Source organism: Papio anubis, chromosome 10, assembly GCF_008728515.1.
Source record: "Papio anubis isolate 15944 chromosome 10, Panubis1.0, whole genome shotgun sequence".
Classification (NCBI taxonomy): Eukaryota; Metazoa; Chordata; class Mammalia; order Primates; family Cercopithecidae; genus Papio; species Papio anubis.
Window position 1 is genome coordinate 101,765,456 of NC_044985.1, and position 27,052 is coordinate 101,792,507.

The 27,052-nt window shown below is 52.6% G+C and overlaps 1 protein-coding gene and 1 long non-coding RNA gene across 12 annotated transcripts in view; one reads left to right on the top strand and one right to left on the bottom strand.

The window, feature by feature from the left end:
* TNS1 (tensin 1) overlaps positions 1–27,052 on the bottom strand; it is a 205,649-nt gene that overhangs the window by 174,489 nt on the left and 4,108 nt on the right. For 2 of the 10 annotated variants that reach the window (XM_031651502.1, XM_031651503.1), the window contains exons 1-2: positions 19,257–19,360; positions 6,810–6,847 (exon numbers count right to left, since the gene is read on the bottom strand). Coding sequence is in view for 2 of the 10 variants with exons in the window: in XM_021923974.2 (XP_021779666.2) it covers positions 6,810–6,847; positions 19,257–19,371 (153 nt within the window). In the remaining 8 variants the exon portion in view is untranslated. Of the gene's footprint in view, positions 1–6,237; positions 6,264–6,809; positions 6,926–19,256; positions 19,372–27,052 lie in introns of those variants that run through there. The other 8 variants (XM_031651507.1, XM_031651505.1, XM_031651508.1 and 5 more) reach the window with 6 other exon arrangements.
* LOC108581414 lies at positions 6,734–26,386 on the top strand. 2 transcript variants are annotated; one of them, XR_002516272.2, is made up of 4 exons: positions 6,734–6,889; positions 12,028–12,254; positions 15,148–15,246; positions 26,150–26,386. It is a non-coding gene; the product is annotated as an uncharacterized LOC108581414 (long non-coding RNA). The 2 variants fall into 2 exon arrangements; XR_001893602.3 differs by having other exon boundaries at positions 26,263–26,386.

Genomic DNA, 27,052 nt, shown 5'->3' on the forward strand with positions numbered 1-27,052 from the left:
GTTGATCTCTCAGACTCTCTCTACCTTACAGGAGGTAGAAGGCCAGAAGAATACAAAGTAATAAACACATGTTAGCAACTTTTTAACAAGTGAGTTTTGAGCTTAACATTTTAGTAGTGTTACCATTCCCAGCACTCACAAGAGCTCTACAAGATAAATACTGCTAGAATCACCGTGTTACAGATGAGGAAGCTGGGGCCCAGAGAGGTTCAGTAACTTGCCCAAGATCACACAGTTAGTTATTGATGCAGCTGGGATTTAAACTTAAGCCTGTCTCCAAAGTCAAAGAGCTTAAACACTCCACTAAGCTCAGAGCCATCGATGGGTCCTGGGGCCATGAACCTCCTCCCACCCAGGTATTTACGCTAGCAGGAGAATACAAGCCTCCAGCCTAACTGTAAAAGAAGGCTGCAGGTGTGTTTACAAGACTAGCAGGAAAGGTAATGTGCAATGAGACTGAGAGGTGGGGGTTAATTATGGGATTTCCTTTCCTTTCAAGCTTAAAGGATGAGATTTAAGCTCTTTTGGTACAGGGGAGGAGACCAAGTTGTTGCTGCAGCCTCCTCCCTCCGCCTCAGTTGGTACTTGGGACAGGAAAGTTACAGGGCCTGGAAAGAGGTAACAGAGAGCTAAGGAAGGAAGCCAGTGGGTAAGAAAGAGCCACCCAAGAGGCTCAGGCCTGGGCCATCTGCCTGCCCAGCAGCTGCCTGGTCTTTTCACTGAACTCTTGTCTTGACCTGCAGTGGACAAAGAGCATTTGGCTGGAAGACGCTGCTGTTGTCAACTGAAACTGCTATTTCAAAACAAGGAGTGAGGATCAGCAGGGAGGAAAGCATTTTCCAAAATGTATCCAGGGGCTAGGGGAAACTGGGTGCTTGCCACCCAGGAACTTTCTGTACTATCCTTTGCAACTTTTCTGTAAACCTAAGGCTATTCTAAAATTAAAAGTCTACTTAAAATAATAAATATATAAATAAAACTTATTTGAAAGTTATGGAGTCATACAGCAGGGGACAGAAGAGAAAAGCAAAATGGAAGAAAAGCTGCTATATACACACAGCACATGTGCTAACATAAAAGTGGAAGGTAGGCAGGGTGTGGTGGCTCATGCCTGTAATCTCAGCACTTTGGGAGGCCAAGGCAGCCAGATCACTTGAGCCCAAGAGTTCAAGACCAGCCTGAGCAACATGGTGAGCCCCATCTCTACAAAAAGTAAAAAAAAAAAAAAAATTAGCCAGGTATGGTGGCGCACACTGCAGTCCCAGCTCAGACTCGGGAGGCTGAGCTGGGAGGACTGAGGATGGCTTGAGCCCATGAAATCGAGGCTGCGGTGAATCGTGACCACACCACTGCACTCTGCCCTGGGCAACACAGTGAGATCCAGTCTCTGAAAAAAAAAAAAAAAAAAAAATTGGAAGACAAGTCCTGGGCCATTCATTTTAAATCCTCAACAGGAGAGAAACAACTGGGGACAGATAAGGATCCCAATGAGGGGTAAGGGTGGGAACTAAGAGAGACTGGGAACTCACTTCCTTCAGGAGATGTAGTGGGAGGGCTGGAGAATGGGGTTTCCATGAACTACAGTAAGATTCCTGGCTCTGACCCAGGTCCCTCTCTTCAGTGTCTGATGCTTTCACTCTTGTTCTCTCTCCTCACCTGCTCCCTGCCCATTTAACCCAGAGCAGACCAGAATCACATCCAAGGCCCCTATGCCAAGGTGCCATTAGCCAAGGTGGGCACCGTCATGGGGCCTGGATGTTGGATCTGTACAATGGGGCCACTGTGAGCCCTGCCCACCTCACAGAACTACAAAGATGAGGGAAAACATGTTGTAGATTACAAAGTTCTGTGTAGAGAGAGGTGACTAAGGGTTCATAGCAGGTCTGCTCCTAACAGTCCCAAACTGGAAAGAACCCAAATGGCAATCAACAGTGGAATGGATAAATACATTGTGGTTTCTTCACATAATGGAATACAACATAGCAATTAAAAAGAATGAGCTCCCGCAACCCACAAGAACACGATGAGCCTCCCAGACATAATGCTGAGCGAAATACGCCAGACACAAAAGCAAACATACTGTGTGATTCCATTTCAATGAACATTCAAGAACAAGCAAAACTGATCTCTGATGATACAGATAAAGATAGCAATTACCTTTGGGGCATATTGACTTGAAGGAACATAGGGGTTGCTTTTTGGGTGCTGGGAATGTTCTAGATCAAGATCTGGTTCTCATGTATGTACAAATCTATCAGAATGTACATTTGAGTTTTGTATAATTGAGAGTGTGAATCATACCCCAATTAGAAAAAGGAATATGATTAGAATTATTATTTGGAGCACCCTCTGTGTCAGAAGGTAGGAAGGCTTTTGGGAGGGGTATTTAAAGTGATTTTGCTGCTACTTCTCTCCTGCTTTCCTCCATCCCCTCAGCCTCTCCCCAGAAAGGAAGGACTTGTTTCTCAAAATTCCTTTATTCCATCCTTCTATCCCTTTATTGGCACTCCTACTATGGACTAGGTACTATTCGGGAAGCTGGGGTGGAACCCAGCTCTCAGCCTTCCGATGCGCAATCAACACATAGATAACATTGACTGTGAGCTGGCACTGAGGCTCTACCTCTACCAGCAAAAGCATTTTCTCTCAAGCATGTCCAAGTGGCAGAGAGCTGGGCACAGAATATCTGTGATTCTTTCCAGGCTTTAACTATCGTTCCAAGAAAGGAGAAAGGTGCCTACTATATGCCAATGTGCATTTAATCCTCTGCAACCCAGCTCACATATCTGGAAAGCAGTGGGGATAGAGTTCAAACCCAAGTAGGTCTGATTCCCGTACCCTGCCCTTCCCAACACTCCCATGGCCTCCTAGCTGCCAGGTCTGCATTGCCCTGTCTCTGGGCATCTGTAGTGTCACCCTCCAAGATGGCCCCCACTGATTCTTGCCTCATGGTATTCAAGCCCTTATGTAGATTCTTTCCACACTGAATAAGGCTGACCTATGTAACCAATAGGATATTGCAAAAATAACAGTGTGTCTTCCAAGGATAGTGTATAAAAGATATTGTGGATTCTGCCTTGCTCTCTCTTGAATCATTCATTCACTCTTGGGAAACCAGCCACCATGTTGTAAGGACACTCAAGCAGCCCTATGGAGAGGTTCGTGTGGCAAGAAACTGAGGCTACCTGGCAACAGCCAATCCCAACTTGATAGCCACATGACAGAACCACCTTGGAAAATGATCCTGTAGCCCGTCAGGCCTTGAGAAGACTGCATCCCCAGCCAACATCTCAACTGCAACCCCATGAGAGACCCCTAGTCAGAACCAGTCAGCTAAGCCACTCCCAACATCCTGACCCCTCAAAACATTTATTATCATGAGATAATAAGTGTTTGATGCTATTTTAAGCTACTAAATCTGGGGGCCATTTATTACACCATATCACTCCATATACATAACACAGCCCCTGTCAGAACCATCGCTTCGTGCTGCAGGAACAGTCTGAGGGTGGTGTGTGAAGGCATTAGGAAGCAGCCACTTAGCGGAGGAGTGGCTAGAGCAGGCTGAATAGGGAAGGATCAACATCAGCAAGAAACCCCAAGTGCATGGTGGTACTGTGAAAGGAGACCAAGCAAAGCTGAAACTCTGGAGCCATCTTTCCTAGAAATTTCTCACACACCTCATCTATTTCAGTAAGTGAAACCATGTGCACCCAGTTACTCTGGCCAAAACCTGGGAGTCATCTTTAAGCCCACTCCCACTCTCACACCCAACATCCGATGGCTCAGTGAGGCTCCAGCTCTCCCTCAGAAGGCATCCCAGACCCAGCCCCTCCTCACTGCCTTTCTGGCGAGCACCATGGACTAAGCCACCAGGCTGTCTCGAGTAGGCAACACCAGCGGCCTCTTGGCCCATGTCCCTACTCCCATCTGGGTGCCTGCTCAAGGCCAGAGTGGCCTTCTCAGAGTGGAAATCCAATCGCATCCCTCAGGCCCAAACTCCCCAGCACTCACTACTCTTCAGCCCTCTTTCAAGTGTAACAAGATCCTCTCACCTCAGGGCCTTTGCACCTGCTCTTTCTCCTCCCCTACATCATCATCTGGGTCCCACCTCACACAACTCTTCCTCCAAGGAGTCTTCCTGGGCTACCTTAGCAGAATTCTTCTCTAACCCGTTGCTCCAGCTCATTCACTTCAAAACTTGCTTGCCTATTTAGTGCCTGTCTCCCCTATTGCAAGACCCATGAGGGCCAAGACCTTCTCTATCTGTTCACTTGGAACAGTGTCTGGCTCATGGAAGGAGATTACTAAACATTTATTAATGCATCCTGCCTAGAAGCAGGGGATGGACAAGATGACCTCCAAGTTGACAAGGCTATAAAATCCAGAGTATAGAGCTCTGCTGTGGCTCTGTGGCTCCCGCTGCCCTTCCCAGCAGGAGAAAAAGGCAGGGCAGCAGTAAGAGCTGTGGTTTCAGGGAGAGACCCACCAGCTGGGTGGAGCGCTCACCACCAGTGGGTCCCATTCCCTATAGAGGAAACTCCTATACAAAGCCCATCTGTCTCTCTGGTTACTGCCCTGCCAGTATACCCTCTCCTCCACTTAGGTGGCCTCCTTGAGCAGGGCAGAGCAGGACTGCTGCAGCCTGGTGCATTCTGAGCCCCCAGCACACGTGAGACTCCTGAAGTAGGCTATGCCCCCAAAAAGTCATCTTTAGTATTTACCTGCTCCCATGCACAAGGCTACTGCATGACAAGGGGCCATCTGTCACATCTTTCTGGGCCTCTCTGGGCCACCCATCTCCCCTAATCAGATCCTCACTGCCTGTAAGTTTATCCCATTATCCTCCCTAAATGTATCCTGCTGCTGTCAAGAGATGGAAAGAAAAAGGAGGAGTGGCAGGCAAGGATGGAGAAATGCATGCCAGTAGGCAGTGAGGGACAAGGAGAAGGAAGCACAAAGGCCCAGGGACAGAGAGCAGGTGAAGAATTACACTGGGACACCTTGAGGATGTCACTCAACCTGGGGCGCCTCAGTTTCCTCATCTGTAAAACAACAGGATCTTTTGGCCAATGTTTTATGCTCTAAAGGAATTAAAAGAACAAAGTCTGATAATGCGTGTGAAATGCTGTCTAAGATCCAAAGCACTGTACAAATGTCCATTGCTATTAAGAGAAAAGGTTGCAGGAAGGGCAGGAAGAAGGGGTAGATTGGGGAGGAGCAAGAAAACTGGAAAGTTCTGGTGTTTAAGGCAAAAAAAAAAAAAACTCTGCTCTGGATAAACAGAACAAGGAGGGAGGTGGAAGGAGAAGCAGAAACGTACTCTCTCTCCAGGGGAGAACAGGCTGAGGGAGGCCGCAGGAAAGCAGAAGACAAGGGAAGGGGCAGAAAACTCACTGCATGGAGGTACCTGCTGCAAGCCAGGCCCTCCGCACCTCTGCAAGGGGAACATTCCAAGCTGGAGTCTACAGATGGAGATGCCCTCCAGCAAGGTGTGTGCTTGGCTTAAGTAAAGTTTCTTTGGAGGAAGATTCCTCCCAGACCTGCTTGATCCATCAGCACCCCTTCCCCAAGGTGACACTTGTCCCTCCAAGTTCCCAGCAGCTGAGCATCAGTCATGACATTTTTGAGCACCCACCCTATGCCAGGCACTGGGCTGGGCACTTCACATACATTATCTCATTGAATTCTCATAACAGCTTTAGGAGGTAGGCTTCTTATTCCCATATCCCTGAGGATGAAACAGAGGCTCACAGAGGTACATACCTTGCCCAAGGCCACCCAGCTAATAAGAAGCAAAACATGAAATGCACCAGATACAGGTCCCCAACTGCTCAATGAATGCTCCTTTTGGAAGCATCTTCTTCTACTCCCTGAACTCCCTGAAAGATCAAATATGAAGAGCAAACGCAGGGAGTGAAAGGGCAAGGAGGGTTACAAGCAACGATGGGAGAAGGTGCAGACATTTGCTGCAAGCGAAAGGCAAGGAATGCCGTTTCCACCCCCCGACAGAGCTGAGCCATTGGACAGAACCATTTCCTTCCCAAACTCATAACCCATCTTGGTGCGGATCCCCCACCCCCTGTTATTCCAAGAAGCTGATATATGACTCCTGGGTCCAAACCTCAGTGGATACATCAGGGGCTGAGCCAGCCTGGCCAACCAGGGCCTAGCAATCCCTCCAGTCTTCTTGCCTCAGTTTCCCTCTCCCACCAAGACCAGCCAGGAAATACTCACGGGGAAACTGAGGACCAAAAGGAGACCTGGCCAATAAAGAGGAAGGGACAGTCTCTCAGGGGGTTCCAGACCAACCAATCCTGACCCCCGACCTCATTCTCCACTTAGGCCACCCACCCGCTTCTCCTGCCCTGGGGGTCCTGTGGCTGTAGACACTGAGGTTTTCTAGTTGGCCAAATTGGGCCAACTGGGGCTTTGCACGGCCCGGGGTAACCGAAATGGATCCCCTCCCCCTTCCCCTCTCCCCCTTGAGAACTAGCAGAAACACCTTGAAAGGCCGCTCCCTCGGAGCTCGGTCCCCACCAGACACCCCCAGTAACCGCCCAGATTGCGCGCCGCGCCCCCAACTCACATCCCCCGACTCCCCAGCCTGCCCCTGCCCCCGCCCCCGGGCCTTCGCCTTCACCTTGACCTGCGCCCGCTCCCAGGCCCAGGCGCTTTGCATAAACAAAGAGAGGAGGAGGGACGCCCCGGGCACCGCCCCCGCCCCGCCGGCGCCCCCGCTCCAGTCTGGGACCCCGAGCCAGGCCTGTCCCAAGTCCTCCCGGGCCCGCCAGCCCGCGGCCCCTTACCTTGGCCTGGCATTTCCGATGACAGGAGAAGCTGCAGACTGCAAGAGAGCGAGACACAGAAAGAAAGTTTTAGCCGCGAGGTATGAAATGGAAACTCCGCGAAATCTCCTCCCACCCCAGCCCGCAATCCGCGCTCGGGAGGGAAGGAGGGAAGGAGGGACGGAGGGAAGGAGAGAGGGAGAGAGGGAGGGGACGGAGGGGAGCGGCTGCCGGGCCTGCGGGGCGGGAGCGCCCGGGACTGCGGACCCGCGGCCGGGGAGGCAGGGGGCTCCCAGCGCCAGAGCCTCCCCGGGTGCGGGAAGGTGGGGGGAGCAAGGGGGAGTCCCCCACTGGACCCCTGCCAGGGGCAGAGGTAGCCCGGACCCGGGCCCCACGCCAGCCCCACCAAGGAATAAGGGGGGCCTTCTCGCCTTACACACACACCAGGCAAGCAGACGACATCGCAAACCACAATCACACTTACTCTGACCCAGAGGCAGACACACAGACCCAATTCAGAATCCAGGGGAGGGTCCACGCGTATACACATTACACCCACACACACACACTCACCCAGAACCACTCCCACCCATCCATACATACATCCGTGCACACACACACAGCGTCACACACAGATTCATCCAAGAAGACCCCTGACCCAGGGCACCAACACACAATTTTGTGGAACACCCTTAGATGCAGCCTGACACAGATTTGTGAATACAGACATGTGAACAGATGCTCACATAAACTTCATGTGCATGACTTGAAACACACACACACACACACACACACACACACACACACACACACAGGACTTGTTCTTCTTCCTATTACCAGAAGCTGGAATCAAATTTCCTATAAGGTTCCCAAAGCCTGGAATGTCCCCAGCCCTGCTGCCCCACCCCCCAGGGCTCTGGGACTCCACCAAGGGATTTGGTGACCTCCCTACAGATCTCATGGGTGGGTGAGGGGTCTCCTGGGTTCTGCACTGCTTTGGGTCTTGTTGGCTGCCCAGGACCTGCTAAGGCTGGGGGGTTAGGAACTCTGGTTAGAGAAATGGGGAGGGCGAGGTAGGGGAGTTCCCTGACTCCAAATCCTCACAGCCACAGCCCAGGACCACAGCCTTCCACCTCCTTCTCCTAGATCTACTGCACCCCACCCCCTTCCAGCTTTGAACCAGCCTGATTCTCAGCAGAGGGCAGAAAGGGAGGTTGAGGCACAGACGAGGACCAAGAGCAGCCCAAAGAGGCTCCGGGGTTCCCCACACTAAGGCTTCTTCTGGTTTGTCTGAGGCAGAAGGGGCTGGGAATGGGGAAGAGGGAGAAGCTGGGAGGCACACTGGGTGGTGCCTGGAAAGGGACCTTGGCCACTGTCCCTAACATGGGATCTTCTCTCAGAACCTAGTCCTGGCCCAGCCCAGGCCTGTGACTCACCGGTGCTGAGCAAAGCTTTCCTGACCCCACCAGCCACCCAACCCAGCTCAGGGACATCTCCACCCTGGCCACAGCAGGACATACTCCCTGCTCAGCCACACAAGCGTTACCATCCCTCTGACCTTTCTGCTTCTCCCTCTCCCTCAGCACCCCCACCAGCCCGGGTAGCAACTCCCTCCCTTCTCAAAGGTGTTCCCTTTTGGATAGCAGCGGCCTCTCCTGCCCCACCCCATCCAAATAGAGGAAACTTCCCCTTTGTGGGTCTGACAATGTATGCTCCTTTCCGGGGGACCTGCCTCTCTCTCTCTCTCTCCTACACACACACACACACACACACACAGAGAGAGAGAGAGAGAGAGAGAGAGAGGGAGAAGGAGAAGGAGAAGGAGAGAGGGAGGGAGGGAGGAAGGAAGGAAGGGAAGAAAGGGAGGGAGGGAAGGAAGGAGGAGCCTGGTACACAGGCGAGGCTTAATAAATGTTTGCTGAGTTGGACCTGTCTGAAGATCTCCCCTGAGGTTTACACGCACCCCCATTTAGTCATGTCCCCCCAACTCTCAGATCGTTCCTGAGCTGTAGACCACCACCTCAACGTCTCATGTCCAACCAAAAAGGAGTTTCTAAGTATCCACCCAGTCTAGACATGAGGGACACAATAGGGGCCAGACTCCACCTCCCTCCAGCATGCTCCACACTCTGACAGTTCCCAGAGTGCCTCAGGGCCTTGGCACTTGCTGTGTCAGCTGCCTGGAACACTCCCCCTCACCCCAGCACTCCATCGTTCCCTGGACCGAATCCCTCTTATCCTTCGGGAATCCACCCAAAGTCATCTCCTCAAAGAGGCCTCCCCTGACCACTCAAATTAGAGTAGCTTTCCAATTATTCTTTTTCAGCACCCTGGTTATTTTCTAAAGTTGCCCTGGGTAACTTCTCTCTAGTTTATCTCCCCACACTACACTCGGGAGGGCAGGGAGCATGCCTTTCTCCTTCGTACCGTAGCCCCAGCAGCTAGAACAGTGTCTGCTTCAGGCCCACAAGACCATACAGCATCTTTGTGCAAACTAGGAGGCCCACCCTCTGGGCAGACCAGCCCCGGGGACACACAGCTGGGTTCATGCACAGTGTCTTTGTGGAAATGGTGAGAAGGTGCCCTTTCTCCAGGCAGATCGGCCCTGTGCCAAGATGCATGGCTTGGTAGGCAAAGGGTGGGCTGACTCCTGTGCTGTCTCGGGTAGGCACCCTTGGCAGCACATGGCCTGCATGACTGTACAGGGCAGCCCTGCCTGTCACACAGTGGGCACACACTCAGCAAATGCCCTCAAGTGAGGAAGCAAACGGAGAAATCATCAGGTAATTGCAATACGCTATGCTGAGTGCTTCCTGCACACTGGAATGCAGAAAGCTTGTCCTTGGCAGCTCTACAGACGAGAACGAGGGAAGACCACCCCCACTCCAGCTCCCAGCCCAGAAGACAAAAGCTTAGCAAACTGAAAGCAAGTGGCAGATGCCAAGCAGGGCAGGCTTGGCCAAGCCCCCATGAATGGATATTGACACCTGCAGAAGCATCCGCCTCCAACCCCAAGGAGGCCCGCTTGCTGAGTTTCCTCCAGGGAAGCCCCCTATGCATGCCTGTCCACCTATCTCACATCTCCTCCCAACGGACAGTATGTCCTCCTCTCTAACTTGCGTCCCTCTTGCTGTAATCTCAAGTTTGGGCCTGCCAATCTGCTGGCCTCTCACTTTCAGATCGATGAAATATTCAGATGGGTTACAGAAAGGGAAACTGTGGCAACCGGCCTCGCAGGTAGCTGCCAATATTTCTTGCATCTGCTACTCATACCCTTCTGGAGTCCCCTCCACACTAAATAGGGCTGATTTATATAATCAGTCAGATATTATAGAAATGACAGTGTGTGACTTCTGAGGCTAAACCATAAAAGACACTTTGACTTCAGCCTTGGTCTGTTGGATCATTTGCTCTGGGCCAGTGACCATGTCATGAGAACACTCAAGCAGCCCTATGGAGAGCGCCGTGTGGTGAGGGGCTGAGGCCTCCTGCCAATAGCCAGCCCCAGCTTGACAACATTAAGTAAGCCATGTGGTAACTGGATCCTCCAGCCCCAGTCAGGCCTTCAGATGAATACTGCCCCGGTGACATCTTGACTGCACCTTTTATAAGACACTCCGAGCCAGAACCACCCACCCAGCCAAGTCACTCATGAATTCCTGAGCCGTGGAAACCATGTGGAATAATAATTTTGATTTTTTTCTTTTTTCTTTTTTTTTTTTTTTTTTTAAGACATGGTCTTGCACTGCTCTGTCACCCAAGCTAGAGTGCAGTGGCACAATCTCAGTTCACTGCAAGCTCATCTACCAGACTCAAGTGATCCTCCCACTTCAGCCTCCTAAGCAGCTAGGACTACAGGCATGTGCCACCATGCCCTGCTAATTCTTGCATTTTTTGTAGAGAGGGGGTTTTGCTATTTGTCCAGGCTGGTCTCGAATGCCTGAGCTCGAGCAATCCTCCTGCCTAGGCTTCCAAAAGTGTTAGGATTACAGGAGTGAACTATGGTACCCAGCCTGTATTTATTTTAAACCACTAAGTTTATGGGTAATTTTTTATGCAGTACTAGATCACTGATATCAGAACACAAGACCCATCAGAATGCAAGAGCCAAAGGTAGCAGATGCTGGGAACCAAGGCCAGAGGCCATCTTCTGGGTCCTACCTTGCCCCTTGGTGCCTGCAAACCCTCGCTTTAACTCCTTCCTCACTTCCCTTACCCTACCAAGTAATTAGTCATTGTGTTCCAGAAAGTAACTCTTAAGAGGCTAACGTATTCTGTAACAGCCCAACTAAGACACCCCCCACCACCATTGCCACCTACCCCTTCCTCCCTTCAACAGAGAAAGGGGAAAAACCCAGTTTCCAACCCTGGGAACATCAGATACTGCTGGGGAGACAGCCAGTTTATGAGTGACAGGGACCAGTCCGTGAGTGACAGGGATGCTCACTCCACAGGTACCATTTCTCATCAGAAGGATGGGGACACGCAGGGAGGAACAAGAGCAGGAAAACCCCAGCCTTCTCCTCTCCTGAATCCTCCACAGAGACACATGTCAGGATGGGCCCCACCTGAGCAGATCATGACCTCCCAGCTCCTACAGAAGGCCCCAAAATTACAAACTCACCCATGCACCCTCCTGAACCAGTGACCCTGTCCAACCAGAGCTCCATGGAGCTCCAGGAGCCCCAGGAGCCCCATCTCTGCCACAATATCAGCACTGCCCCTGCACAGCAGGGCCCAGTGGTGGCCTGAGAGGGAGCAGAAAACCCCTTAGTGAAAAGGGACCCTTAGATTACTCTGCTGGGGTGAAGAACTGCACCCCCAGCCCTTGGCCCCAGCTCCCGCCCCAGCTGGGCTGCCGGTACTCTGTCCTGGGGTTGCTTCCTGCCTCTCGGGAACACAGGAAGCCAACATTGTTGGGATCTAAATGGCCTTTTCCTCCTGGACTTGGGTCGGAAAATGAGCACATAGCCTCAGTGTGCACCTGACCCCGGCGATAACCACTCGCATGCCTGGTCCAGCTTCAGCTCCTTCCCTGGCCGGCACAGAGCCACAGGCCTGGCCACCTGCCTGCTCACTGGTCACTCAGCCTGCCCTGCTGGTTCATCTCCACGGCCTGGGCTGGAGGTGTGCGGTAGCTAATTTAATGAGTCAACTTATATAGGCCATGGTACTTAGATATTTGGCGAAACATTGTTCTGGATGTTTCTGAGAAAGTTGGTTGGTTTTTATTTTTTAGATGAGATTCACATTTAAATCAGCAAACTTTCAGTAAAGCACATGACCCTCCATAATTTGGGTGAGCCTCATCCAGTCAGTTGAAGGCCTTAATAAATAAGACCGACCTCCTCAAGCAAGAAGGAATTCTGCCAGCACACGGCTCTGGACTTGAACTACAACAGGCAGGGGTACCCCGCCTACCAACCTACCTTGCAGATTTTGAACCTGCCACAGCTCCACAATCACGTGAGACAATTCCTTAAATAAATCTCTATCTTTTTTTCTACACACATCCTGTTGGTTCTGTTTCTGCAGAGAACCCTGACTGATACAAGGTGTCTCAGGGGATAGTCAGGGGACATGGTGTGGCTCTGAAGTAAGAACAGGAAGAAACCTTCCAGATCAAGCTTGTCCAGCCTGCAGACTGCAGGCCACATGTGGCTCAGGATGGCTTTGAATGTGGCCCAACACAAATTCGTAAACTTTCTTAAAATATTATGAGTTTTTTTTTTTTTTTTTTTTGCAAGGCAGGGGGGCATATAAGATGGTTTCTTATATGCACCCAACTCTTTCTTTCTTCTTTTTAGTCTTTCTTTCTGAGACAGGGTCTCGATCTGTCACCCAGGCTGGAGTGCAGCGGTGTGCTCACAGCTCACTGTAGCCTCGACCTCCCCAGGCTCAAGTGGTCCTCCCACCTCAGCCTCTGGAGTAGCTGGGACTACAGGTGTGTACCACCACACCCAGCTATTTTATTTTTTTATTTTGTGTAAAGATAGGGTCCTGCTATGTTGCCCAGGCTGGTATCGAACTCCTGGCTCAAGTGATCCTCCCACCTCGGCCTCTTTTTTTCTCCCTCCCCCAAGATGGAGTCTTGCTCTGTCACCCAGGCTGGAGTGCACTGGTATGATCTCAGCTCACTGCAACCTCTACCTCCCGGGTTCAAGCAATTCTCCTGCCTCAGCCTCCCAAGTAGCTGGGATTACAGGTGCTCGCCACCATACCCAGCTAAGTTTTTGTATCTCTAAGTAGAGAAGGGGTTTCACCATATTGGCAAGGCTGGTCTCGAACTCTTGACCTCATGATCCACCCACCTTGGCCTCCCAAAGTGCTGGGATTACAGGTGTGAGCGACCGCACCTGGCCCCATTATGAGATTGTGTGTGTGTGTGTGTGTGTGTGTTTTTAGCTCATCAGCTATGGTTAGTGTTAGTGTACTTTACGTGTGACCCAAGACAATTCTTTTCCCAATGGGCCGCAGGGAAGCCAAAAGATTTGACACCCTGTTCTAGACCATCCCATCCAGTAGTGTTCAGACTTTTATCTTTTATTTTTACAGCCAAATGCCTCAAGCAGATGGCTATATGGAATCACAATGACTCTAGTTAAGATTCACTGAATGCAGCCGGGCGTGGTGGCTCATGCCTGTAATCCCAGCATTTTGGGAGGCCGAGGTGGGCGAATCACAAGGTCAGGAGATTGAGACCATCCTGGCTAACACGGCGAAACCCCGTCTCTACTAAAACTACAAAAAATTAGCCGGGTGTGGTGGCTGGTGCCTGTAGTCCCAGCTACTCGGGAGGCTGAGGCAGGAGAATTGTTTGAACCCGGGAGGCGGAGCTTGCAGTGAGCTGAGATCACGCCACTGCACTCCAGCCTGGGCGACAGAGAGAAAAAAAGAAAAAAAAAGATTCACTGAATGCTTGCTATATATCAGGCTGTTTGGAGTCCACCATATATATATATATATATATATAATCTCACTTAATCCCGTAGTAACCTGATGAGGGAGGTACTGCTGTGGTGTGATCTCGGCTCACCACAACCTCTGCCTCCCAGGTTCAAGTGATTCTCCTGCCTCAGCCTCCCAAGCAGCTGGTATTACAGGCACGTGCCACCATGCCCAACTAATTTGGTTTTTTTTTTTTTTAGTAGAGATGGGGTTTCTCCATGTTGGTCAGGCTGGTCTCGAATTCCCAACCTCAGGTGATCCACCCACCTCAGCCTCCCAAAGTGCTGGGATTACAGGCGTGATCCACCACGCCCGGCTTTTGTCCCATCTTAAAGTTAAAGAAACTGAAGCTGAGAGGGGTGAGCAATCAGCCCAAGTTCTCACTAGTAAGGCTCAGAGCGGGGATTTGAATCAGGTTATCTAAGTCAAGGGCAGGATCACCACAGGATCCTGCCTCCTGACAGATTTAACTCCTAAAACCAGAGCTTCTCTGACTGAGGTGGGCAGGGGTCCCAGAGCCCTGACCCCTTAAGACTCCCTTGGATTCATCTCTTTCGTACCCTCTTTGGCCCCTAAAGCTCCTCCAAAAACCTTACAGCTCCTTCAGAACACAGTTTAGAGCCTCTAATCTAGTCTCACCTCCTTATTTAGAGAAAAGAGAAAGCCCGACCCAGAGAGGTTAAACATCTCACCTGAGGTCACACAGCCAGGTGGTATTAATAGCAAGCCAGGGCTAGACACCCAGGGTCTTCCCACCCTACCAGGCTACCTCTGGTGGTTCCAAGGAGGCCCTCAGACACACGGCGGAAGCTGGGTTCCCCAGTGAAGTAACAGGGAGAAAGAGTTCCTACAAACAAGGTTTCCCCAAATCCAGTGGGTGCCGGCTTCTGCATAGGCTTGTCCCATTAAAGGATGGATCATCTTTCCAGGTGCATCCTACCCTAAGGAAACTACAGGTGACTGTCACCCCTTCCAGGCTCACCAGAAGCACTGAGAATGGAAGTTATCCAAGTCTGGGCCCAGATCAGGCCCTGATGGCAGCCCTCAGGCTGCTGAGCCGCCATCCTGGTCTCTTCCTGTGGGTTTCGGCCCGGTGGGAGGTAGAGCCCTTTCAGCAAAGCTCTGAGTCCACACAGCCTCCCTCTGGGGCCCCAAGTACAAATGGACTCCCATAGAGCACTTCCCTAGGGACCTGTGGGAAGCCGACTATTTGGACTGAGGAACTCCTACACATCCCTCAAGACCCAATCTGCACATGCCTTCCCTGCTGAAGCCTGACAAGAACGTCTCTACTGAGTCAGAGACGGCCCTCCACACACACAGACACACACACACACACACACACACACACACACCTGTGTCAGCTTTGGCACCATGCCCCATGATTGTCTGACTGTGTCTGTCTTCCCAGGTAAGGGGCTGGCTGTCAGCACCAGGACCCGGCACAGCATCTGACCCAGAGGACGGCTCAGTTCCTGATTGCCAGATGGCTGCACGGAGCACGGAGGAGGTGAGCAGCAGCCTGCGTAGAGGGAGCTATCCTACCTCTGCAGACTCCAACCAGGGAGTTTTCCAGGCCCTCCCACTGTCAGGGCCTCAGCAAGTATTCTTAGTCCAGCTCCCTTAATCATAGATGAGAAAACTGAGGTCTGAGCTATTAATTGACTTATCCAAGATCACAGAGGCTGTGAGAAGCAGGGCCAGAAATAGAGCCTGGGCCACTAACAACGCCCCTGCACCTGTTCTCCTGCCGTTGTCTCGTCTGTCTCTGCATCTTTCACACGGAGCCTTTATCCCTAGCACAAGGACCTATCTTACAGGCACACAGAACCTCAATGCTCCTCACAGCAGCCCCCCAGAGACCCAGGACAGGGTTCATATGCAGGAGTCCGCAGGGGTTCACAGGTCCAGCGGAACCCCTTTGCCTGTACATCTATGATGCCCACAGGTCCACCACCTTAGTTTCTTATCTGCCTTATTCATATTTGAGTCTTCCAGAACCAGGACCAGACCCCAGGTTCCTTTCCTCTCTTTCCCACCTCCTTCGGCCGTATTACATCAAATGGGAAATGCAAGAGGGAGGGAAATGGAAGAGGAGGAGGAGCCCAAGCTACAGGTCCAGGCAACTAGGGGGAGACAGGCCAAACGCCCCACTGTCTCCAGATCTGAAAGAGCTTCCTCACTGCGCCCTGCCTCCAGCAGAAGTTTCTTCAATGTTGCAAGTCCCATGGAGACTGGGAATCCAGGGCCTTGACATTCCATGCACCCCACCCCACCTATCACCACGAGCCACTCATCAAGAGAGTTGCCATGTTGTAGCCAAGACTTGAAGGCTGAGAGCAGAGCAAACCCATTGAGTCAGGCTCAGTGGACAGACATGAGCTGGAATTTGGTCCACACGTGCCCCCTCAGACAGGGAAAAACCCATACAACCACATCGGGTGGCCCTGGATGGGTGAATGAATGGATGGACGAGGGGACCTATCCACCTCGTGCCATCGTGAGCTCCTGACTCCAAAGCATAGACAGTGGCTTCACTCCTGCATCTCCCACCAGTGAACCCAGTAGCCCCGGCCTCCTCCCAGGCCTGGTGATCCCAGTCCCCTTGCTGAGGCTGCACACGTGACCCATAGAACCAGGAGCCTTCTTCCCTTCTCCCTGTCTGGGCCTGGCCCCTGCACCTTCCGCAGCCCAGTCCTGACACCTGCTGGTCCTGCTACAGCATAGCCCTGGCTTTCTTCCCACCAAACTCCCCACCCTCCAGAGCTGCCAAACCAGTCTGGCCACCCACCCTCCCCTCCAGTTTACACCAGCAGGGCCAGGCTGAGATTAGGTGAAACCAGGGACATGTCTTGCTCACCCTGGGAGCAAGGGGTGCTGTTCACATGAGGTCAAATCTTCTCCTCAACCCAAGCCCTCAGCCCAGGTCAGCTGGGGAATCTAGAGCCATGGAATGCGAGGGCCACCAGAGACTGCAGCCAGAGACATGCCCAAGGTCACACAGTGAATGTTGGCAGGACTTCCTTCTGCCCCCACCCCCAGGGGGCCTCGTATCACCATATTGGGAGTCCCTGAGGTGACAGGAAGACACTAGGGAAGGAAGAAACCATGGGGAAGGGCCAGAGGCTAATGTATGCATCCTTGCAGGGCAGGGTGGGGGGCTGTTTTGCAAACAAAATGCAAAACTTCACCCCTAGCAATTCTGTGACTTCTCCCCTGGCTCCAGCCCTAAACTGCCAGCAAGTCCCAGCCAGACCTCTTGGGAGGAGGGTGACACCGCGTGGCTGATTTTGGTATTGCAAAAGTCCCGGTTGGCCACTTTCTCTCCCACTGAGAGCACACATCTGAAAATCTCACTCGGGCCGCTCCGGGGTGCCTTGGCAAGCGACGTGACCACTCTCAGCCTCGGTTTCCTTCTTTGTAAAACGGGGATGACACCAGCACCTTTTGGGGGGGTGTGAACATCAGATGAGGTCATGCCTGTGAGTGTTTGGTATGCAGTAGGTGCTTTAGAGATTGGTCAGTGGGCTCTGAGGCCCAGCCTTCCAGCCTGCTGGGACTTTGACATGGAGAGGGGGGCTAGAGAGAGGGGCCAGGGAGAGAAAGCCGCATGCGCAAAGGCTCCAGGCAAAAAGGGCATGGCCTGCCTGGCATGCCCAACATAATGAGAGGTCACGTGAGGCGCCAGTGGTTTAACATGGAGTCAGGAGCAGAGGAACATGAGGCAGAGAGCTGGGCAAAGGCTGAGCCCACCAGGCCTGGCAGCTGTGGAAAGAGGTCTGTGCTCTGTCTTGGGGATTGTGAGGGACCCCCAAAGGCTTTGAGCCAGGAGCTGACATAACTGGATTTATGTTTTTAAGTCCCACTGGAAGCTGGTGTGGAGGGTGGGTTGCTGAGAATAGGTTAGGAGACAGGAGAAGGCAAAGGTGAGTCAGTCGCCCACATGAGAAATGACAACAGTGGAATTGGGAGGGGATGATGCCAAGAAGCTCGGGGACTCCAGCTGTCCTTGGGAGGCCCTGCAATTGGTGGGATGTGGGGGTGAAGGAGAGGGAGGCATCAGATGGGGCAACGGGGTGAGTGAAGGTGTCAGCCACTGATATTGGGTGCAGGGAGCTCCTGCTGATTTCACTGTGTGATCTGGGACAAGACCCAACTTTTCAGGCAATAATGACAGCCAAGCCCCAGGCCATTCCAGGAGCTCATGAAAATAGTGATTGAAAAGCCTGGCAGACAACAGGTCCTCCGCTGAGTCTGACTCAGGGCCTCTTAAAGTCACCTCTGAGCTGCCACAGGAGAGGGCTGGGGCATCCTTTCTTTGCAGAACTCCCAGTGCCAAGCACATGACTTCCACACACCAACCACATCCCATCCACATGCCTCAAAACACGTCAGTCACATGACCTCAATGCACCTGCCACAAACCCTCCAAACAGCTTCTACATACAGACCACATGTTATCCACACATCAACCACACACCCTCAGCACACATCATCCTCACACCATCCACACGCCAACCACACACCCTCAGCACACACCATCCACACACCAGCCACACACCTCAGCATACATCATCCACATGCCATCCACACACCAGCCACACACCCTCAGCATACATCATCCATTAATGTGCCATCCACATACCAGCTTACACACCTCAGCATATCGGCCCACACACCAGCCACAGCACCATCCACACACCAGTCACACACACTGACCACAACCTCCACATGCCACCACACATCAGCCTCACACCCTCAAAACACATCATCCACATGCCATCCAGACACCATCCACACACCAGCCACACACCCTCAACATACACCATCCACACGCCATCCACATACCAGCCACACACCCTCAGCACACATCATCCACACACCAGCCACACACCATCCACACACTAGTCACACACCCTCAGCACACATCATCCACATGCCATCCACATACCAGCCACACACCCTCAGCACACATCATCCACACACCAGCCACACACCATCCACACACCAGTCACACACACTGACCACAACCTCCACATGCCACCACACATCAGCCTCACACCCTTAAAACACATCATCCACATGCCATCCAGACACCATCCACACACCAGCCACACACCCTCAGCATACATCATCCACACACCTTCCACACGCCATCCACACAGCCTCAACACAACCTCCCCATGCCACCACATACTAATCATGCATCTTCCACATGCCACTCACATGCCACTCATATACCTTCTTCATGCCACTCACATGACACCCATATAGTTTCTTCATGCCATTCATCCTCATACAAGCATTCCATTTCCACGCCACCCTCCACCTGCCATGCCCACCACACCCACCCACATGCTTGTCATCCAGTGAGCTCAGCATCCTCCACCAGACGAGAACAAGGCATCAGGTTGGGACCCCAAGGATGTGTGCACAGCAGAGTCCCAGCCTGGCCCAGGCCCAGCCATCTCATTCCCCTGATGGGTGCTCCCATCCCCCACAGCCCAGACAGCTGCTCACCTTTGCAGGTGCAGCCTTCCTGGGTGATGACCTGGCGGCAGATCCCACAGGGCTTCACCTTCTTGAAGGTCTTCACCTTGAAGTGGTGTGTCTTGGGGGCCTCCAGATCCTCTGGCTGTGGGAGGAGAGGCACAGAGTCAGCCCTGGGTAGAAGGCTGGGGTCCTGGGGAAGGAGTAGAGGAACCTGGGGGAGAGGTAGGCAGAGACTGGGAAAAGGATGGCAAGAGACCCTCAGGGTCCAGAGGAGGGAGGAGGTCCCAGGGACAGAGAAAGGTGTGGGGTGGCAGGACATTCATCCCAGACTCAGGTGGGGCCCGTGGCCTGAGTCCAGACAGCAGCTGGAGAGCTCAGCTTCCGGGACGTGCAGCCCCCACATGGCTTCCTACCTTGGCTTTTTTTCATTTATTACGAAGGCATGGCTCACACACAGCAGACTGCGCTCATTTTAAATGTATTGCTCGATACGTTCCACACATACACCCCACAGAGCCACCTCCCTGAAGACTCCCTCATGGCCTTGCCCATTCCTCTCCCCAAGGTTAATACTATTGTGGCTTCCATCACCAAAGAGTCACGGTGCCAGATTTTTAAACTTCCTCAAGATGAAATTATCCAGTGCATAGTCTTGCGTTTGGCTTCCTTCACACACCATGAGTCTGAGGTCCCTTTAGGTGGCTGCATCCAGCGCAGCTCCTCCTTTGTCCCTGCTGTGCACCGTCCCATTGTGTAGATGCAGCAGGTTTACTTGTTTGCTCTACTGCTGATAGGCCTTCGCTTCTCTAACCCATGACCCCACAATGCCATTTCCCCTCATTCTCTCCCCATTCCACCCTCTCCACCATCCCCTGCCCCAGCCCAGAAGGCTTCTTCCATCTTTATTTTTATTTTCAATTCTTTGCATTATGAAAACACAGAGATGTGGCTATCCTTTTTAAATGACACCACCTCATGCATGAGAGGCAGGCTGGTGGCCCAAGCCTTCCTCTCAGCCTGACTTACCATAAAGCCCTGGGTCAGTCGCCACTCCACCACTACCACAGTTTCTCTCTCTGGATGGCACCACACCCCTGGAGCTCTGACAGTCTGTCCTTTGAAATCACATATGGGAACATGCTCTAAGATGCAGAGCCCTGCACAGACACTGCCCAGCTTGCAGGCCCCACGGTGGGGGATGGGTGCCCCTATTTGGAGGACTCCTCAGGGAAAGCATCCCCTGCTCCAGGCACTCACCCTGGGGTCTAACCTGATTCCCTTCCCCGCTGTAGCAGAAGGGAGCAAGACACAGACACCAGCAGCTCCCTCTGACTCCCCTCCACCAGGCACAGACCTCTCTGACACCCCTCCACACACATGTGCGCACACACAGAGACACGATCCCAGCCCTGCGGTGTGCGGAGCATGCGGAAGGAAAGTCCACTTGTTCCTGTTCCCCTCCTTGCACCTGCCCCAGAGCCCCCTGGGTCTGAAATAGAGGCTGGGGAGGAGGACTGTGAGTCCAGAGCAGGTAGAATGACGGTGTCCCACACACAAGCCCGCGTGTCTAGGACTCCTATCTGAAGACACTGCAGCGGTGAGTCCTGGGTGACAGAGACTAAGTCGTAGAAACACAGAGAGAAAAACAGACAAAATGAGACTGAGTCAGAGGCAGAAAGGCAGAGAGGCAAAGAGGCAAAGGCATAGAGGGGCAGAGGGAAAGAGAAAAGGACAAGGGAGAGAGAGGGGTGCGGGAAGCAGACAGGACAGAGAGAGAGGAGCAACAGAGAGACAGAGAAGAAAGAAAGACCAAGATAAAGGTAGACAGAGAGAATGAGAGAGATGAGACAGAGACACGCAGAAACTAACAAGGGGGTCAGAGGCTCAAAGAGAGACAGAAGGACATGGGAGCTCCCAAAGGCCAAATCCAGGAAGATCAGAGCATCAAAATACATGATGATAGGAATGGCTTAAATGTGTGTATGCTGACAATCAGAAATGCAGTCATCGCCACATAACGACAGTGGTCCCATAAACTTATAATACTGTATTTTTACTGTCCCTTTTCTACATTTAGATATTTTAGATATACAGTTCCCAGCCTACAGGGTTCAGTACAGTGACATGCTGTGCAGGGTTTTAGCCCAGGAGCTACAGGTTATACCATACAGTAGCATAGGTGTGCAGTAGGCTGTACCATCTGGATATATAAAAGTACTCTCTATGATGTTTGCACAATGACAAAATCCCCCAACAACACATTTCTCAGAATGTATCCCCATTGTTAAGTGACTCATGACTGTAACTGAATAAACAAAGTTTGATAAGGCACAAGATATTTACATCATCTCCAAGCACCTCCCCACATCATACTTAGAAATTACAAAGAGGAAGAAAGTAACTTTTCCTGGCTTCCTCCACTTTAATCAAGTGATCAAAGTCAGCATCACTCCAATGGTAATGGGATGATGGAGCCAAGCTCGGAGCAGGGCTGCACTGAGAACAGACGCCGCTTCTGCGGTATCCCTGCCAGAAAGCCTCAACCTGAATCTAATCACGAGGAAACATCAGGCCAACCCAAACTAAGGGACAGCCTACACATTAAACGTCCTGGAATCTCCAAAAGTGACAAGGTCATGGAAATCAAGGAAAGGCTGAGGAGCTTTCCAGACTGAAGGCAGCAAAAAGACTTGGCAACCAAAAGTAACGGCAGCTTCTGAACCAGGTTCTGTTGATGCCCACAGGACATCACTGGGACCACTGGCGGGACTTCCCTGGGTCTAGATTGAATGGTAGTAAGGTATCCATGTCAGTTTCCTGATTTTGATAGCGGGGCTGGTCAGGTAAGAGAGTCCTTGTAGAAAAATCAGAAAAGTATTTAAGGGTGGTGGGGCATCATGTCAGCAACTTACTCTCTGAGTTCTGGAGGGGAGAAATGTTCTTTGCACTGTATTTTCAACCTTTCTGAAGTTGGTTAGAAATTCAGAGAGACAAGCAGAGACAGCAGGGGTGGGGGAGCAGAGACAAAAGCCCAGGCTAGAGGTGGGGACTGCTGAGGGTGGGGAGCTGGAGCCCAGCAGTGCCCCCTGGTGGTCAGGGAGGCCTCTGCAGGGTAGATCCAGCCAGCCACCTCCTGGGTTCTGATATTCAAGAGAGCTGGGTTCCACGAGCTTCGGCTGGGGCTGGGGTGAGGGTCGGGCAGGGTACTGCCCAGCTCTGGGCCTCACTCTGTCACCCCCATCCCACGAGAAGGGGCAGGTAGGTCCCTTCTATTCACCTGTCTCACCTCCCCTGGTTTCTGTCTCAGGCCTGGACTTGAGGGACTTCCCTTAGATTTCTGCCACAAACGTGCCAGGGAGGGGGCCCTGGTCAGTGTCAACTGCAGCAGTCCAGGCCTGGGGTGGGGGGAGGTGCAGAGGACGGACCTGGGATTCAGTTTAAGTGCTGTCTGGGGGAGGCAGAAAGGAAACCCTAAAGCCAGCTCTCCTGGTCCGACTCTGGCAATCCCCAAGCCTGTCTCTCCCACCCCACTAAGTCAGGCAAAGCCCATTGCCACTTACCCGGCAAACTTCCCTCCCCATGCCCCATATCCAGCCCTTTTCCCAAAGCCTAGGGATATAGGCCTTCTTCCCAAAGCACAGTTAGGGCAGCAGAGTCTCCCAGAAGACAGCCCTGGCAGCCCAATGACCCCATGAGTGGCATGTGCAGCCTTCCAAACCAGCTTCTCCCAGGGGCCCCAGTTTGCCTGCTCTGCCAGCGCAGCCCCAAGAAATCTGAGTTTACAAAATCTTTCGCTCCTGGGGCCTGGAGGGCAGGGACAGGGCTTCAGGTCCATCTCTGCCCTCGCTCAGGCCTCTCTAAGCAGCCACAGGGGATGCCCCGGGACACTCCTGCCCCTCAGCCCTACTGGGTCCTGGCTGTGGCTGAGCGAGCACTGGGGGAGGAGTCTGGAGACCTGCCTTCTAGGCTATGTGACATTGAGAATATCAGTGACCTTTCCTGAGCCTCACAGTCCCCAGATGAAAAATGAGGAGTTTGGACCAGACAGTCTGAGTGTAAAGAGAGGGGAAATGACACAACAGCCCCTTTGGAATGAAGCGACTGAAAGTGATGAGGGCGGGACTTGCGGATGATTCAGAGAGTGGAATGAATGAGGAGACATCAATCCTCCAAGGAGAAGGCTGTGAAGGGTGGAAGCTGTGAAGTCCCTTGCTCTGGTGGGAGCGAGGGACTAGCTCTGCCACCTCCAGGCAAGGGGCCCCAGGCTCTGCTGGCATCCACTTAGTTCCACTGTAAAACAGGGTCACTGAGGTGATCTTGTTAAAACAGTCATCCCATAGGTTTGATGTTCCCAGGATGCTCGAGGAGAAAGTCTAGGGTCGGTTAGCTTCCTATCCTCAAATATATGAAGGAAGAGTCATTGTAAGTAGGCACCAGACGTCATCTGTGAAGTTCAGAAGGCAAAACCAAAACCAGTGGGCAGGCACTGCAAGAAGGCATAATGAGACTCAGTGGGAAAAAAGAACTTAACAATCAGACGCTAAAATATGGGCTAAGAAGAAAAGCGGGGTGCCTGGTACCTATCCAGCCCTCCCCCCGGGTTGTTCTGCAGGTACAGGCAGAGGATGTAAACAAGCCCCATAAAGTGCAAAGTGCTGTTCAAGGGTAATGGCTTGTTATGACAATGATCGTCATTTTTCCTGACAAGTGGCAGACAGCCTCACGGAGCACACCCCGGGGCCCTTCCTTTGCTGGTTCCAAAGGAACCTACCTGGGGAAAACTCAGGGGCAGAAGGAGACACAGCCACAGCTTGGAGCCGCCTGGTCCCTCCACACCCCCACCCCCCAACCCCCACCTCTCTCAAGAGCCAGGGCCCAGAAAAGGGGAAGGCTCCAGCCTATAAGTCCTTCTTCTCCTCCCTCCAAGCCCAGAGCTCTAGCCCCCACCCTGCGACCAGCCCACCCAGCATCAGAGGGCTTTCGTGGCCCTCAGGGCTTCCTCTCCCTTCCCTCCCTCCATGCAGCCCAGCCTTCCTGCCCGGGCGGCCCAGCCAGAGGGGTGTGGCACATCTGGCTTGGACAGCCTTGGCGAGAGTCCTTGGCCCTGGGGTGGGAAAGTCTGTTTGTTGGTTCCTCCCTGCCCCGTGGGGGCAGAGCAGCAGTGAGGGTTGGGTGGTGATGAAAGGGGGTGATAGACCCCGGAGTTCCCAGCTCCTGAGCTCCTCCTACAAAACTGCCTCAGCGCTACCTTCCACAAGTCTTCCTGTGGCCAAAAAGCCCTGGATGATGTGGGGAGAGGGCTGGAGTCTGCAAGCCAGGGAAGGGGATCACCACACACAGGCCTAGGGCAGACCTGGGAGGTCAACTCCTCTCACATTCGCTCAGCCCACTAGCCATCCACTGCCCCATCCCCCCTCACCCTTAGGCTGGGAGGCCTGGTGGGCATCCAGCATCGTTTATGTGAGAAAGGCTCAGATCCCCAGTGAGGCTTCAGGCTGGCTTCTGGGAGTCCCATGGGCACCTCAAATTCCAGCTTCCTCCAACCCCACTTCACCTTTACACACACACAAGTCCCCCACCCCCATGCCTAGCCATGTTCTTGGCCTGACCATGTTATTGGTCGCCCCAAGTGGAAAGCTCTGAGTCACTCTCAACTCCTCCCTGCACCTCCCCCACCCCCAACTAACCAGTTGCCAAATCCTGTGAATTTTGCCTCCTAAACACTCATCATCCTGTGCTTTCTAATCCTACTGCCTCTGCCCTATATGATGCCTTGGCACTTCTCCCCAGGGCTGTTGCAGCAGCCTCCTGGGCCCCGACACCAGGCCGCTCCCACCCATAGCCCCTACACTACACAGCCTCTTAGGATCACAACTACAGCTCTGTAGGGTCTGGCACCTCCACTCACCCCAAATGCTGCCATGTCTTCCCAGGTGTCCGGAATAAACCCTGCCCTCCCTGGAGCCAGCAGGGGAAGAAGTATTGGTCCCTACCCAGCCCACCCTGCCAGTCCCAATCCCCAAGATCCACTTCCTGACTCCCTGCCCTGTGTCCACCCAGGCTGCTCCACACTCCCCAGCCACCCGCCACCCCTCTGCACCTCTGAGCCTCTGCCCAGAATGCCCTTCCTCCCCTCTTTGCTTGTCTAGCTTCTAGACACCTTCAAGGGCCTGATTCAAACTTCATCCCCTCATCAGGGGTCTTCCCAAATACCCCTGGATCCCCATCAGAATCCATTTCCCCACCCGCTGTCTCCTCATTTTAGTTTGAAAAGTGCAAAAGCTTCGGAAAAGATGAACACGCATGTTCCCTTTCCCTATGATCATACTCAGAAATTCAGCATCAGTACAATCCCATTGTCTAATACAGTCATTCTACTGCCCCAAGAATGTCCATGAGAGCCGGGGCGTTGTTTTCGTTTTCATTTTGGATTCAGGACGCAATCAGGATCCTGAACTGCCTTTAGTGGCTGAGTCTCTCATCCTTTAACCTAGGCACGTTATCCACCTCTCATTTTTCTTTCTGACACTGATGTTTTTAAAGGTTTCAGGGCAGATGTTTTGCAGAATGCCCCTCGATTTGGATTTTGGTCATTTCCTCACGCATCAGTGCAGACTAAGATTCTGGGGAGGAATATGATTACCTCGGTGTCCCCTGCTTTTCCCAGTCGCTCTTTCTTTGAGCCTCACCACAGTACTTGCTTCAGTCTAATGGCCCCTGCACTTGTTACCTGGGCAAGTAGCTTAACTTGCTCTACCTCACTCTACTAATCTGTTCAATGGACCAATGACAGTCACCTCCCATAGGCTGTTGTGAGGATGAAATGAGATTGTGCTGTAAAGTCGGTGGAATGGGGCCTAGCGCATGGTGAGCGCTCAGCAGCAGTGAGCGATTCGTGTTGTCTTTTCTGTGTGCGTCAGACTACCCACCAGGTAGACGTGTCAGACACACATCTGCTCCGTGTCCTCCGCATCCAGCACAAGTCTGAAGAATCACATGGGTAAAGCTACTGCCTGGCCTCTGTTTTCTGTAGTGAAATCACACCCCATTCCCATGGACCTGCCCTCAGAAGAGAGAGAACGTGGGGCCACCCTCGTCACAAGCCAAGACACCAGGTGACCAGGTGCTGTCATCTTCTGGCTGAGGAGATGCTCCTGGACTTCCTCGTTTAATCCTCACAATGATGCCCTGCGCTGGAGTGAGGAACCTGCCCAGGGCCCTTCCTGCATGGCCCTGGGACTTGCTCTGTTGCCAGGGCTGCAGTGGTGTAATCATAGTTCACTGTAGCCTTGACCTCCCGGGCTCGAGTGATCCTTCCACATCAGCCTCCCAGTAGCTGGGACTACCAGCGCACACCACCATGCCTAGCTAGCTTATTTGTTTTTCATACAGACATGGTCTTACTGCGTTGCTCGGGCTGATCTTGAACTTCTAGGCTCAGGCAATCCTCCCTCCTTGGCCTCCCAAAGTGCTGGGATCACAGGTATGACCACTGTGCCTGGCCAGACTCACCTGTAGATCTAGTTTAAAATTCACCTCCCAAGGAGTCTTCCCTGAGACCTCCTCCCCCAGTCCAGGTTAGGTCCCATTTACATCCCCCAGAGGTTCCCTCTTGGTAACACCCATCCTGCTTGCAATCATGTGCCCAATATGTGCAAGCAGCTTGAAGAGAGCAGGCCCTCCATAATAATCCGTGAAAAGGATGGAAAGGTGCATGGGGAGTGTAGTTAGAAAGCCAAATGACGGGATGCTTCCTCCATCACACGACCTCCCCAACACCATGCCCTGACCCTGGGCTGCCCACCACAGTCCTCTTCGCTGAT